The 15275-nt window shown below is 44.3% G+C and overlaps 1 protein-coding gene across 1 annotated transcript; it reads left to right on the top strand.

Moving 5' to 3' along the window:
- The first annotated feature begins 2108 nt into the window (after nt 1-2108).
- On the top strand, nt 2109-14155 carry LOC134335900 (prolyl endopeptidase-like). Its single transcript, XM_063018534.1, has 15 exons — nt 2109-2244; nt 3196-3270; nt 4078-4211; nt 5009-5139; nt 5235-5444; nt 6132-6253; nt 6385-6490; nt 6957-7148; nt 8961-9158; nt 9271-9374; nt 9551-9687; nt 10236-10330; nt 12931-13062; nt 13170-13326; nt 13401-14155. Exons 1-15 carry the CDS (start codon nt 2203-2205, stop codon nt 13693-13695), a joined length of 2130 nt encoding a protein of 709 aa, XP_062874604.1. The 5' UTR covers nt 2109-2202; the 3' UTR covers nt 13696-14155.
- Nucleotides 14156-15275: the final 1120 nt, after the last annotated feature.

Genomic DNA, 15275 nt, shown 5'->3' with positions numbered 1-15275 from the left:
TCAGGTTACGTGAACGGAATTTGTGCACATATAACAACATACACCTTATATGGACGTCTGGTTAGCTGCTCAACTATGTTTACTTGTGTTTAAATGAGAGATGCATGAGTACCGATACTGGTACCCGATACCGCGCTCATTAACTTGTACTCGTACTCGCAAACGAGGCTCCGATACTAAACATCCGATACCGTGTGCCTGGTGCACGTTGCCGCGTTATGCCTGGTTCACACGACACGATTTTTGCCCAGATTTTCGCTCGCCGACTGGTCGGCGCTAGATTTGCTGGCTCGGGAGCAACTCTGCGTTCGCTCGGCGATCAAAACTCAGCTCTCGATCGCTGAGTGTGAACTATCCAACAACTCGATCCGAGGGGCTCGCCGAGCACTCGGCGACCGGATCGAGTTTTCTAGCACGTCAGATATCTGATCTGAGATGTGCGACTGGGAATGAGTGACATGTCGAACAGCCAATGAGAACGCAGGATACGGTGTGAGGGGAAACGCAGGAGAGGAGTGTAAACAGGTAGGACAGGGGGATAATATAGTTTATATCAGAATACATCAGCACACACACGTTTTACAGTATTTCTGACCTGATCCTCTACAAAACATAACAACAAAACACCAACATTGCAAAAATATTTATTAACCTCCAACTCATTAACTCCATTAACTCATTAACTCTATCATTCTAAATAGGTATTGGTATCGGTATCGGCAAGTACAAAAATACATGTACTTGTACTTGTACTCGGTTGGGAAAAAATGGTATTGATACATCCCTAGTTTAAATGTGTAATTTAAATAAATAAACCTTAATTTTGTTTTGTTCATTTACATTTTGCGCTTTGGTTACTTCATTTTCTTATTCTTGTATTTTTTATTTGCGTGTATTATTTATTTATTTGGGTTGTAACACCATGGTTAACATGTATGTGTCATTTAATGACAAAATAAAAGTAGTAGTGGCACCTACTACTGCTGAGATCTGGGGATCCAGGGTTCAAATCTCAAATCTCAGCGGCACTATCAGCAAAACATCTTCAAAACAGCCTTGCCATTGGGATGCACACTTGTCAGTGCGCTCTCAGTGCAGGTCCCAAGCCCGGAAAGAAATAGGAGGGTTGCCTTCGAAAGGACGTCCAGCATAAAAACCAAGTTCCAAGTCTGATATGTTGAACAAATTCAGTGTGGCGACGCCTTAATACAGGAGCAGCTAAAATATTATGAACATTAAATCATTTATTCATGTTAACGTTCGAACTTTATTTTAGGGCGGCACGGTGGCTCGGTGGGTAGCACTGTCACCTCACAGCAAGAAGGTCCTGGGTTCGATCCCCAGACAGGGCGGTCCGGTGCATGTTCTCCTCGTTATAAATGATACACGGGGCGCGCGGGTGAAGCAGCGGTAAAACACACTACGCTTCCACTGCAGAGATCTCCAGTTTGAATCTCAGATTTGCTATCGGCCGGCCGGGCGCTACACAGACGTGGTTGGCTGAAGGGATTCCTCAGTGCTGCTGCAGTTGCGACCTCTGCTGGCTGGTCGAGGCACTGCACTTAGATTTACATTTACATTTGTGGCATTTCGCAGATCCCGAAGCGACTTACAATTATGACCGAGCACAATTCGAGCAAGTGAGGGTTAAAGGCCTTGCTCAGGTGCGGTGGAGGAGCTTGAACCGACAACCTTCTGATTACTAGACCTGTATTTTAACAGCTTGGCTCCCACTGTCTCAGATGGTGAATAATGAAGAGCAGTGTGTGGTTCTGATCCCTGTGTGAACCTGTCTCATGCAGGTGAAAAGAAGTGGTTGGGTATTGCATATATATATACACATGGGGCCAAAATGTAAACACACTTTATTAGATCTTGTCTACAGACTTTTTAAAAGTTGAGTAGAATGACACACATTAGGACACCGTCTAAAATGTGCATTCCGAACAGCTACACTGCATGCACGCTTCCCCTCTGACATCACTTCCTCTGGGTAGCTGGCGCACAAGCGGAACACAGGCAGTTAAAAGGGGAGGGTGAGAAAACCAGGGCAGGCTGAAGCAGTTGGTTTGGTTTTGCTTTCACTTTGTGTAGCTGACTCACCGAGTATCTGAATACACACACACACACACACTCATACACACTTAATACACTATCAGGTTAGCAAATAAAACAGAAAACGCACGTACGCCGCGTCTCCTCATGGCTTTCCAATACCCAGAAGCTCGACGTGATGAGGAAAAGGTCAGTCTGCTTTACAGCTGGGATCTTTTACACATGCTGACACATACTGACACACGATGGCTTCTGTGCTTCCGGTTTCTTCAAACACACACACACACACACACACACACACACACACACACGGGGTGAGGGGCACTCCGCCTTCTAATAGTCATGATTAGTGAACTGTGTGAGTGTGTGAGGGGAACTGGGTTAAAGGGGTCAGGTGGCCGTGGCACTAAGGTTCTAGGGGAGGGGGGTGCTGGAGCCTATTCCAGCTTTTCAATGTGCGCATGGCACACAGTAACAACCTGGACGGGACGCCAGTCCATCGCAGGGCAGACACACACACACACACACACACACACACACACACACACACACCCATTCACCTATAGGGCAATTCAGTGTCTCCAATTCACCTCACTTGCATATTTTTGGACTGTGGAAGGAAACCGGAGCTCCCGGAGGAAACCCACACAGACACGGGGAAATTATACAACCTCCACACAGAAAGGACCCGGACCGCCCCGCCTGGGGATCGAACCCAGGACCTTCTTGCTGTGAGGCGACAGTGCTACCCACCGAGCCACCGTGCTGCCCATCAATCAATTAATCAATAAAAATAACCACAATTCACTATATCAGAAGCACATCAAATTATTGATAATAAAAGTAAGAATAATAATAATGTTTGGGTTTATCATAAATATATGGAGGAGTGTCTTTATGTCTTTATAGATCTTGCTTTGTGCACAGTGACACACTGTTCCATTCTGGAACAGGAAAGAGCCTTCCCTAAACTGTTATACAAAGTTGGAAGCATATTATTTTTCTTATATAATTGATTTATTACACCTGTTTGCAAACGTTGTGGCTGAAACACTTGAATTCCAATCTGGGAAGGGGTGTCCCAATACTTTTAACCTATAGTGTATGTATACGTGTATAATACTATGTACTGTGTTTTAGATTGATGATTATCATGGTGTAAAGATCTCCGACCCTTATTGGTGGCTGGAAGACCCTGACAATGATGAGACCAAGGTAAAGCAGCAGCAGAAACAACAACAACAACAATAATAATAATAATAATAATAATAATAATAAACCAACCACATGACGTTTAAGGTAGGAAACCTGTGCAAGAGCATCTCCAAAACTCTAGCTCTTGTGAGGTGGTCCAAGGAAGGACAACTGTTGAACTGACAGGGTCTCCAATGCCCAAATCTCATTGATATTCATAGGGAGCAAAGGTCAGTCCGTCTGGTTCTGATCCAACTCAAGAACTACTGGAGTTCTGGAGAACCCATCCTGACCTCTTCACCACCGAAAGCTCCTTTAATGGCCATGTGATCACCAGAGCTGAACAATGGAGCCATGGAAGAAGGTGGACTGATGAGGCATGTTGCTTACCCAGGGTAGCAATGGCACCAGGATGCACTATGGGAAGAAAGCAAGCTGGAGGAAGGAGTGTGATGCTCTGGAAAACCTTGTTCTGCTGGGAAACCTTGTGGAATTTAGACACAAACCACCTACCTACACATGCTTGCAGACCATGTCCAACCCTTGAAGGTTGAATGCAATGGTGTTCCACTAATACACCCTCCTGTCACAGGAATGGCTTAAGGAACATAAAGAGATCAAGGTGTTGACCTGGCCTCCAAACTCTCCAGATCATAGTCTGAACAAGCATCTGTGGAATGTGCTGGACAAACAAGTCCTCACACTTACAGGAGACCTTGTACCATGTCCAGACTTTTCTGGCTGCATAAGTGGGATCTAAATAATATTAGGCAGGTGGCAGTTACTATACGCATTATGATGTGTGTGTGTGTTTGTGTGTGTGTGTAGGCATTTGTGGAGGAGCAGAATAAGCTGACCATGCCGTACCTGGAGCAGTGTGAGGTCAGAGCTCAGTTCCAACAGCGACTTACTGAACTCTACAACTACCCCAAATACAGCTGCCCCTACAAGAGAGGAAAGAGGTAGCACCACCACACCATTCTGTATAAATTAATAAATTACTGGTGTTGTGGTGGCACAGCGGGATATTCCGCTAGCACACCAACGCCGAGATTCTGAACTCCTCGATTCGAAACTCAGGGTTGCCACCGGTCAGCTGGGCGCCATCTAGCGGGTATAATCGGCAGTGCCTGCAGCAGACATGGTTCTGCTAGGGTGGGATGACCGGACTATGTGGGTGGGGTCTTCAAACGCTGTGTAAGGACCCTGATTAGCAGATAAGAGAGGTGCCTGTGCAGAGTGCTTGGGTGAAAAAGGGTTCCGCTACAGGAGGAGGCGTGAGCAGCAATATACCCACCTTTACTACAATCAGGAATCCGCCAGCAGCGGAGGATACTACATTAAATAATTGAATAAATAAATTAATTAATTGATAATGTTAGTATTATTCATTAAATAATGAATTTAGTCGCTCATTTAAGACGTGAAGGAGGAAAAAGTGAGAGCGTGCACTAGCGCATTAGTCTGCAGATGTATAAGAATAGTTTTGATGCCAGTTTCACTTCAGGTTTCTATAAATCCCGATTTAAACATCGCTTCTGTTCAGACGTTTCTGAATTAGATCCCTGCGCTTGTATCTTGTGTGGCTCGAAATAGCCGTTCAAGTGTGTTCTGCATACAAACCGGCATTAAAATGACTTCAATTTGACTGTAATGCTAATAAAACAGCATGGAATACGATACTAAATCTAACTAACTAAAGCTGAGTGTCGTACGCTGTTCGTGTTTGCTTATGCATGTTTATTTCTTTACGTTTCAGATATTTTTACTCCCACAACGAGGGTTTGCAGAACCAGTATGTGCTGTACGTGCAGGACTCGCTGGAAAGCCCGGCGTCCGTCTTCTTCGACCCTAACAAGCTCTCCGAGGACGGAACCGTGGCCCTCAAGAGTGGGTTCTAATGCCTACACACACACACGCACACACACACACACACATATGCTATACGTATACCCATACACTCTTTAATTCTTTTACGTGTGCAGTGGGCCGCCTGTCGGAGGATTGCGAGTATTTCGCGTACGGACTGAGCAGCGCCGGTTCTGATTGGGTCACGATGAAAATCATGAAAGCCGATGACCTCACTCAGCTGCCCGACGTGCTGGAGAGGGTGAAGTTCAGCTGCCTGGCGTGGACACACGATGCCAAGGGAATCTTCTACAACTGCTACCCGCTCCAGGATGGCAAGGCTGATGGTTAGAGTCGGTTAAATTATCCTACAGCAAGAGCAAACTGAATTTAAAGTGTAAAAATACTACAAACACTACATGGACACAAGTATTTCGACACCCCGATAGAAAGTTATATGCTTCAAACTTTGCAGCAACAGTTTAGGGAAGGCCATTTCCTGTTCCAGCATCTTTCTCTGTGCACATAAAGCAAAGCAACCTGCACAGATCCCTGACCTCAGTCCCAATCCACAGCTTTGGGGTGAACCGGAACATCAACTGAGCCCTCCTTAACTAATCAGTGTCCAGTCATACAAACTGCTGTCATCGATTGACTAAATGAGCACAAATTTCCGTCCACAGACGTACTTCGAAGTTATTCTAGCTGAAAAGATCACATACAGGTCACTCTGCTTTAATATTTTTTCTTTTTGAAATGGGACGTCCAGCAAGCTCATGGTCAGGCGTCCAAATACTTTTGGACATATAGTGCATCATTGAATAATAAATTGTGGGTTGCGTAGCTAGTTCTCCAGAGGAACTAAATAATATCAAAGCTATGCAGTGATCTCCTGATTTAGAGCCGATGGGTCCTTTGGCATGTGGATCCTGAATCACAGTCTCTTACACACCTGAGGGCGGGGTGTGTGTGTGTGTGTGTGTGTGTGTGTGTGTGTGTGAGCATGTGTAAACACATACATGTTTTGACTCCAGGCACGGAAACGACCACCAACCTGAACCAGAAACTCTTCTACCATGTGATTGGCACCCAGCAATCAGAGGACGTCCTGGTGGCCGAATTCCCCGACCACCCCAAATGGCACAGCAGCGTCATCGTAAGGCTAGCAGCACAGTTACACCATTCCATTACACACAGCTACACCATTCCATTACACACAGTTAAATTCTGTTACAGTCTTTATTATTTACATTAAAATGTAACGCACATATGTGTTGGTGTGTGCAGATATCAGACGACGGTCGGTACGCTGTGTTGTGCATCACTGAGGGATGTGAGCCTGTAAATCAGCTCTGGTACTGTGACCTACACCAGCTACCCAATGGCATCTCAGGTCTGTGTCTGCCATATGTGTTTGTGTGTGTGTGTGTGTGTGTGTGTGTGTACAACCCCAAACCCAAAATTTTGATCATTAGTGTATAACGTCTGTGTGTGTGTGTGTGTAATATTTGTGTGTGTTTTTCTAACGTCTGTGTTTGTGTGTATTTCTAATATCTGTGTGTGTGTGTGTGTTTGTGTACATATTTAATATCTGTGTGTGTCTGTGTGTATCTGTAACATCTCTGTGTGTATATAAAATATCTGTGTGTGTTTGTAACGTGTGTGTGTGTGTGTGTGTGTGTGTGTTATATATCTGAGTGTGTCTGTATGTATTTCTAACATCTGTGTGAGTGTGTGTGTGTGTGTGTGTATTGTTCACCGCCTACATAAAGTGTCGAATATTGATTTCAGATATTTACTGCATTGTCAGTTTGTTAGTCTTCTGTGTTTTTATAACTTTTTTTGTGTGTATTATGCAGGCTTGCTGCCGTGGGTGAAGGTGGTGGATAATTTTGAAGCACAGTACTCCTACGTGACCAACGAGGGCACCGTCTTCACGTTCCGCACCAACCTGGATGCACCCCGCTACTGCGTCATCAACGTGGACCTCCAGAAACCGGAGACAGAGAACTGGAGCACGTTAATTCCTCAGCATGAGAAAGACGTCCTGGGTAAGAAAACACAAGCACGTCGTGTTTACCTGTACTGCACTTTTATTTATAATAAATACTGTCTCAATATGTCAGAAATTCAGAAAATCATATTATTATTATTATGTCAAGTCGAAGCATAGTGAATAAGGTACTGGACTTGTAATCAAAAGGTCGCTGCTTCAAGCCCCACCACTGCCTGCCTGGGCCCTTGAACAAGGCCCTTAACCCTCAATTGCTCAGACTGTATACTGTCACAGTACTGTAAGTCGCTTTGGATAAAAGCATCTGCTAAATGCCATAAATGTAAATGTAGTTAAACACGACAAAGTGACTTACAGCACTGTGACAGTATACTGTCTAACCAATTGAGGATTAAGGGCCTTGCTCAAGGGCCCAACAATGATAACCTGGCAGAGGTAGGGCTTGAACCAGCAACCTTTTGATTACAAGTCCAGTACCACTAGGCTATGACTGCCCTGTAAAAAAAGCTTTACAGTGAATCAGCTTTTATAAATCCCACTCTGTGTATTAATATTAAACCTAATCACCTAATCAATAGGATTTCTGATCACATCTAATAGGGCTGTAGGGATTTTTGCCATGTTATAACGTCTTTGATCCTCAAGCCTCTGGTTCCCTCTTTCCTTAACGATGATGGCAATAGCTCATTTCCCAAACATCGACTTCCTCTCTCAGTTTCCTCTTTTGCGTGTCAGTACTCAGACCTGCTCTGCTGTGTATCGGCGGCTGGTTTTGTAATCCTGGTGTTTCGTGTAAAAATCTACGTTTTCAGTTTTTCTCAGAACGTCTGACCACAGCTCGAACCCGGGCGCTTTCACTGGTTTCGTCTGCACATATAGGATGGAGAAAGAGGAATCGGGTAGTAGTTCGTGTTTTTGTGCCGGTAAAATGGTGTGATGAATTTACGGTACGATAAGTGTGTAAGTCACGTTACGGTTTTCTTTACATCACTGGATGAAAAGCTTGATGGAGATCATAGAGATGAAGAAAATGACTGACTCAGAAGTTCAATAAAAGCAACTGATGAATCTTAGTTTCATTTTCTGTTCTGACATTGGTGTAAACAACATAAATTCATGTTCCCCACCTGCCCTGAATCTACAGTTTCGGCTTAATGGTGTGAGGATTATTTTCCTGACATATAGCGAGTATTGACTCCTATTCCAGTATACAGATTAAATCCAGCATGATGAACCAAGTCACAAAGTTCAAACTATTTAAAACTGGTTCCATGAACATGATGTCAGTAAAAATCCAGTGACCTTCCCAGTCACCAGATCCAGGAAGATTCAAGAAAGAGTCAAAAGGAGGACAGACAGATAGAAAGAGAAAGAACAGAAAGACAGGACAGACAGGAGACAGGACAGAAAGAAAGATCAGATAGAGAGAACAGACAGATAAAGACCGTACAGACAGACAGACAAAGAAAGAACCCGAAGGAGACAGAACAGACAGATAGAAAGAGAAAGAACAATATGAGGCAAGAAAAAGATAAGAGACAGGACAGACAGACAAACAGAGACAGGACAGGCAGACAGACAGATAGTTAGAGACAGGACAGGCAGACAGATAGAGACAGGACAGACAGACATATAGAAATAGATAATGACAGACAGATACAGGTTGGACAGACAGACAGACAAAGACAGTACAGACAGAGAGGACAGACCAACAAATAGAGACAGGACAGACAGACAGGCAGATAGAGATGAAACAGACAGACAGATAGAGACAGATAAAGTGAGTGCATTTCAGTATTTTGCTCTGTAGTGAAACGCTGTAATAAATCACTCCTCTCATGTCTCTCAGGTTTTGTTCAGTGTGTGAATCAACGCTACCTGCTGGTCAATTACGTGCGGGACGTGAAGGACGTCCTCCATCTGTACGAACTCTCGTCCGGACGCTGGATCCGTGACCTGCCGTTGGACGTGGGCACGGTGGCCGGGCTCAGCTGCAAGAAGAAACACTCTGACTTCTTCTACAAGTTCACGTCCTTCACCACTCCTGGTAAAGCACCTCCACACAGACGGGAACAAGTCCAGTACAGAACCACTGAGCACATCTGTAACCCAACAAATTAAACATTTATTATTATTAAAGTTTCACTTCTGACCTGCAGGAATCATTTATCACTACGACCTGAGCAAACCTGACGCTGAACCCACAATCTTTAGACAAGTGGAGGTGAAAGGTGTGGAACCCTCCGACTACCAGACCAGCCAGGTAAGAGGCACGCGTACAGAAGAGCTGCAAAAATCATTCAAATAATTAAAATCACAAACTAACATGGCATACATGTCTCCTTCCAAGGGTCTGTAAACATTGAATTAAACTTGCGGTACTAAGAAGCTTTGCCAAAAAATAAATAAATAAAATAATCCGCTTACTGTACGTTTCAGGTGTTCTACCCCAGTAAAGATGGCACCAAGATACCCATGTTCCTGGTACATGCTCGTGGCATAGAAAAGAACGGATCACATCCGGTTTTCCTCCACGGATACGGAGGCTTTGAGAACGCCCTTCAGCCCTACTACAAGTACGTCTAATAAACCGGGGGTTTTTCAAACTTTAGGTGGGTCACAAGCCGAAAAAATGGGTCGCAGAGAAAAATTATAATAATTAAATAAACTTATATGTGAACGCCCCCTTGTGGAGGCTTTATGTTACATCTTGTAAATCACAGTGAGACCAGATAGAGTCTATAAGTAGTTGCTCCTGCATCAGCAATTAGCAGACAATTTGGCTAGTGTATCAGCTCGCTGGGCCACCTGAGCATCCTAAAAAATAACAATTTGAATGTTAAGCTTCTGAGTTCAAGTCTCAGTGGTGCTATCAGTCAGTCCGAGCACATGGACTCAACTGATCATTCCTGAAGAAGTGAACGCTGGACAGGGATTCTCCACACTGCTGTTGCAACAGTGACCTCTGCTGTCTGGTTCAGGCCAACGAACTTGTGTTTTGGATTTCTGTACTTTTACCTAAAGAGAAACTTGATATTATAGTGACCCTAATATTAAATATTACTTTAAATGATGCAGTATTAATGTGTAAAGTTTTAATGATCGTGTGTGTGTGTGTGTGTAGTACTGCAAATCTGCTCTTTGTTCGGCACCTGGGTGGCATACTGGCCGTGGCTAACATCCGAGGAGGAGGAGAGTACGGTCAGACATGGCACAAAGGTACAACAACTCTACCATTCCATCAACACTGTTCTAGTTCTAGTGACCAAAGGAGATGTTACCAGTTGTAGTTACCAGTTTAGCAGCCAGATTAAATAATCACACTGCAAAATAAGGCGTGGCCGACTAACTTTTAATGTGTAGGGGGCGTAGGAAGGCCATCGTCCCACCATTCCAAAAAAAAAAAAAAAAAACATTGGAACCCAATCATCGTTGGGTGTTTATGCCATCCTGACTCATCTGGTCCTCCTGTACAGGAACAACCTGCACCGCAGCAATAATAACATCAATTATTTCACTTCATTCACACCCAGTGCTCTAGTCTGACTGTTTACTGGATGTAAAGGGATTTTACTGGGTGGTTAGAGAGAGTGATTCAGGTTCGCTGCTCTAAAAATAAAGAGAGCCGAGTACTCGTTACCTGTAAAATCCACGTTCCTGTACATTTTACAGTAACAATCATTCATTTCCTCATAGACCAAAACAGACAGCAGCTCCTTCCTGAAGACTATTTTAGACTATTACAGGACGAGTTTCCACGCTGTAAATTACAGGCGACCGAATCGCTCGAGGAGCTAGCCTGGCTGCTATCAATTTAGCATCTTATAGGTACACGTCTAGCCGCTTGTGGCTGTATAGAGTGTAGCAACTAGCTAAGCAGCTGGAAGATCCCAGTTTATATTTATATTTTTGGCACTTAATGACTTACAGTACTGTGACACTATATTGTCCAAGCAATTAAGGGTTAAGGGCCGTGTTCAAGGGCCCAACAGTGGCAACCTGGCAGTGGTGGGGCTTGACCCAGTAAATATCCTCGGCATCTTCCTGTTAGGGGTCGCCGGTGGATCATGATCCGCATTGTTGATTTGACACAGTTTTTTACCCCGAATGCCCTTCCTGACACGACCCTCCCTATTTATCCGGGCTTGGGACCGGCACTACAATGCACTGGTTTGTGCGTCTAGCAGCCGGGTACCTATGGGACAATTCAGTGTCTCCAATTAGCCTGGCTGCATGTTTTTGGACCGTGGGAGGAAACTGGAGCACCCGGAGGAAACCCACGCAGACACGGGGAGAACATGCAAACTCCGCACAGAAAGGACCCGGACCGCCCCACCTGGGGATCGAACCCAGAACCTTCTTGCTGTGAGGCAACAGTGCTACCCACTTAGCCACCGTGCCGCCCTGGGGCTTGAACCAGTAACCTTTTAAATACCAGTCCAGTATTTTAACAGCTAGGCTACAACTGTAAGTTTAGCAGTTAACAGTTATCAGTGTATAAATACAGTTAGTAGCTTATAGCTAAAAGTTTAGCAGAGTGTAGCATCTAGCTTAGCAGCTCATAGCTAACAGTTATCCGCTTATATTTACAGTTAATATCTTATAGCTAAAAGTTTATTTTAAAAGTTTAGCAACTAGCTTAGCAGCATGAAGCTACTAGTTTAGAAGGTCATAACTAACAGTTATCAGCTTGTATATACAGTTAATAGTTTATACATCAGAAACCCTGCACACTGAATGATGCACAAGCTACATAGATTCCAAATCTGATCTCAGACTGAGACGCAGGTCAAAAAATCTGATTCAAAAGTGGTTTAAATCGACACAGATCTGATTCTATTGACCTGTTTGATTGTATAAACGTGTTAAATGCGACATTTCTGCTGCAAAGTGTGTTTTAACAGCAAACACTAGTGCTGTTCTGATCACTTCTTGTGTTATTGCGCCATCTACAGGTCCATGAGTGTCAGAGCGCGTACACTATACGACCAAAAGTATTTAGACACCTGTCCATGAGCTTGTTGGACATCCCGTTTCAAAAACAAACGCTATTGAAATGAGTGACCTTTGAGATCTCTTCAGCTAGAACAACAGCAGCTCTTCTGAGCAGGCTTCTCACAAGGCTTTGAAGCATGTCTGTAGGAACTTGTGCCTATTCAATCAAAAGATTAGATTGGATTAGATTCAACTGTATTGTCATAGTGCAGAGTACAAATACAAAGCCAACGAAATGCAGTAGCATCTAACCAGAAGTGCAAGATAGAGATTATTTACATATATTACAGTTAAAGTGCAGAAGTGACCAGATAAGTGAAGTGAGGAGACATATAAGAATATTAAACAGATAATGTTGATATTAAACAGACGATGATGATTGTACAGTGTATAGACTAATATGTATTTACAGAGTAATGGAAGGTGACTAAAGTCACTACATGAATGCGTAATGAATGAGATTAAATAAAGTGAAGTATATAAGTAAGTGAAGTATATAAGATTTATATAATATGTACATTATTGTTGTGCTGGTGTAAGTAGTGCAATAGTGCCATGTGCAAATTTGCTAAATACTGATGGTATATACAGGTGAAGTCCACGGTTAGGATGAGAAACATCCTTGATAATGTTCCTCGCTCTGCCCACGCACCTTTTATTGTAAATGTCCTGTATGGTGGGTAACTGGGTGCCGGAGATGGTAGCATGTGTATGGCTGGGCATTGATGTTGGTCAAGAAAGCCTCAGTTGATGTTCCAGAAGCACTTCTGTAGCATTTCCCTATAATAGAGCATCTATGAAGTGTGTGTGTGTGTGTGTTGTAGCGGGCACCTTGGCAAACAAGCAGAACTGCTTCGACGATTTCCAGTGTGCGGCCGAGTTTTTGATCAAGGAGGGCTACACCACAGCCAGCCGCATCGCCATCAATGGAGCCTCCAACGGGGGACTGCTCGTGGGTAAGGCGCACCCCCGTATCATTTCGGGATTTAATGCTAAATAATGACGATCGTATTTGTAAGTTTTGCGGCTTCAACTGATCCTGTTTCTCATGTGGTGTCGCCAGCTGCCTGTGTGAACCAGCGTCCGGATCTGTTTGGTTGTGCTGTGGCTGAGGTAGGAGTGATGGACATGCTCAAGTTTCACAAGTTCACCATCGGCCACGCCTGGACCACCGACTACGGCTGTGCGGACGACCCCGAGCAATTCAAATGGCTCATCAGGTAGGAAAACTTTGCTTAAATAACAGCTAAGAGGTACCATAACAAAAAATAATCTACGTTTGTGATTCGTCCAGGTACTCGCCTCTCCACAACCTCCCACAACCTGGGACCGACGGTCCTTCATATCCGGCCATGTTGCTCCTCACGGCGGATCACGATGACCGCGTGGTTCCTCTGCACACGCTGAAGTACACCGCGACCCTGCAGCACAGCGTGGGTCGTCGAGCCTCGCAAAAACGTCCGCTCCTCGTCCGGGTGGACACCCGCAGCGGGCACGGCGCTGGTAAACCCACAGCCAAAGCCATCCTGGAAGATACCCACATCTTCTCCTTTATTGCCCAGAACCTTGGCCTGCACTGGAGGGAGTGAGAGGAACCGGGACGTTCCTCTGTCCACATGCTTGTTGTTGTTGGGGTGGTCACCTCAAGCTACTCTTAGTTTGGGTATTTGTACGTGAGAAAGTACTTTTTAATAATTGATTGAAACTTAATTGTAGTAAAGGTGAATAATGTGCTAATGTAGAAGTGCTCAAATTGGACTCAGGACCTCGCATAGGGTCGCCTAAAATGCAGAAGATTTTGTACAAGCTTTGGTTTCATTTCTCCTTTAATTTCATTTAATTTTATGTCTAAATGATTTTTGAAACTGCACAAATTTACAGTAAATTGGGACAACAGACAGTTGGAGCGGATCTGTAACTAAGTAAAATTTGTTTGTTAATAATTTTTATAACAGTATATTGAGCATATCTGAATATCGGGGGGTCATGTCCCCCAGTATACACTGTTATTACAGCCTTATCCTACAATAAAAATGACCACTATGACCATTCACTGTCTGATTATTAAATCTGACCATGGTAGTTATGTTGTACATCCTCGAGCCCTTTTTTATCACCCCCGTTAGTACCCAATTCTCTGTGCCCTGTCCTCATTTCCGTCCCACATGTGGAGCACCTAAAAAATTCTCTGTCCCCCTCCATTAGTGTAATGAACTCTTTGAAGAGAGCTCTCGGTCGCACCTCGCTGTGTTCGCGCTCCCCGCATTCATCTCCCAAATCCGCTTTAACCGCCGGCATGTTCCCCAACCGGATCAGACCTTTGTGTGAGCAAAGTTTCTCCTTCACGCTGGCTTAGAGGTGGATGCTTTACTTCTGCCTGAAGGGGTTTTAATCTGCAACACACACACACACACACACACTTCTCACAGCTATTTCATTAGAGAAATGGGGCACCAAAAAAAGCCACAGTTACACAACACACTGTAACTTTTCAGTTTCAGTAACCTTTTCAATTAATATATGGCCAAAAGTATTTGGACACCTGACAGCCACTTTGAAGTACGCCTGTAGAAATTTGTGCCCATTCAATCAAAACATGAGAGCATGTGTATGGCTGGGTACTGATCGTATTCAGGAAGGCCTCGGTGGATGTTCCAGTGCAGACCACTGGAGTGTATTTATAGAGCTTGCTTTGTGCACAGGGATACAGTCACACTGGAACAGGAAAGGACCTTCCCTAAACTGTTGCTGCAAACCGTTGTTGGAAGCATTTATTACACCTGTTAGCAACTGTCGTGGCTGAAACACATTAATTCAGTAATTACAAGGGGCGTCCCTGCATGTTCTCACCGTGTCCGTGTGGGTTCCCTCCGGGAGCTCCGGTTTCCTCTCACAGTCCAAAGACGTGCAAGTGAGGTGAATTGGCAATGCTAAATTGTCCAAAACCGTGTTCGATATAACCTTGTGAACTGATGAACCGTGTGTAAGCAGTAACTACCGTTTCTGTCATGAATGTAACCAAAGTGTAAAACATGACGTTAAAATCCTAATAAACAAACAAACAAACAAGGGGCGTCCCAATACTTCTCGCTAGGCCACTGCAATCTGGGTTTTAAATCTCAGGGGTGCTATCGGCCAGTCGGGCATCTACACAGACTTGATTGGCCTT

This window comes from Trichomycterus rosablanca, chromosome 22, assembly GCF_030014385.1.
Source record: "Trichomycterus rosablanca isolate fTriRos1 chromosome 22, fTriRos1.hap1, whole genome shotgun sequence".
Classification (NCBI taxonomy): domain Eukaryota; kingdom Metazoa; phylum Chordata; class Actinopteri; order Siluriformes; family Trichomycteridae; genus Trichomycterus; species Trichomycterus rosablanca.
Note: the sequence above shows the minus strand (reverse complement) of the source record. Positions and strands in the feature narration are given on the sequence as shown.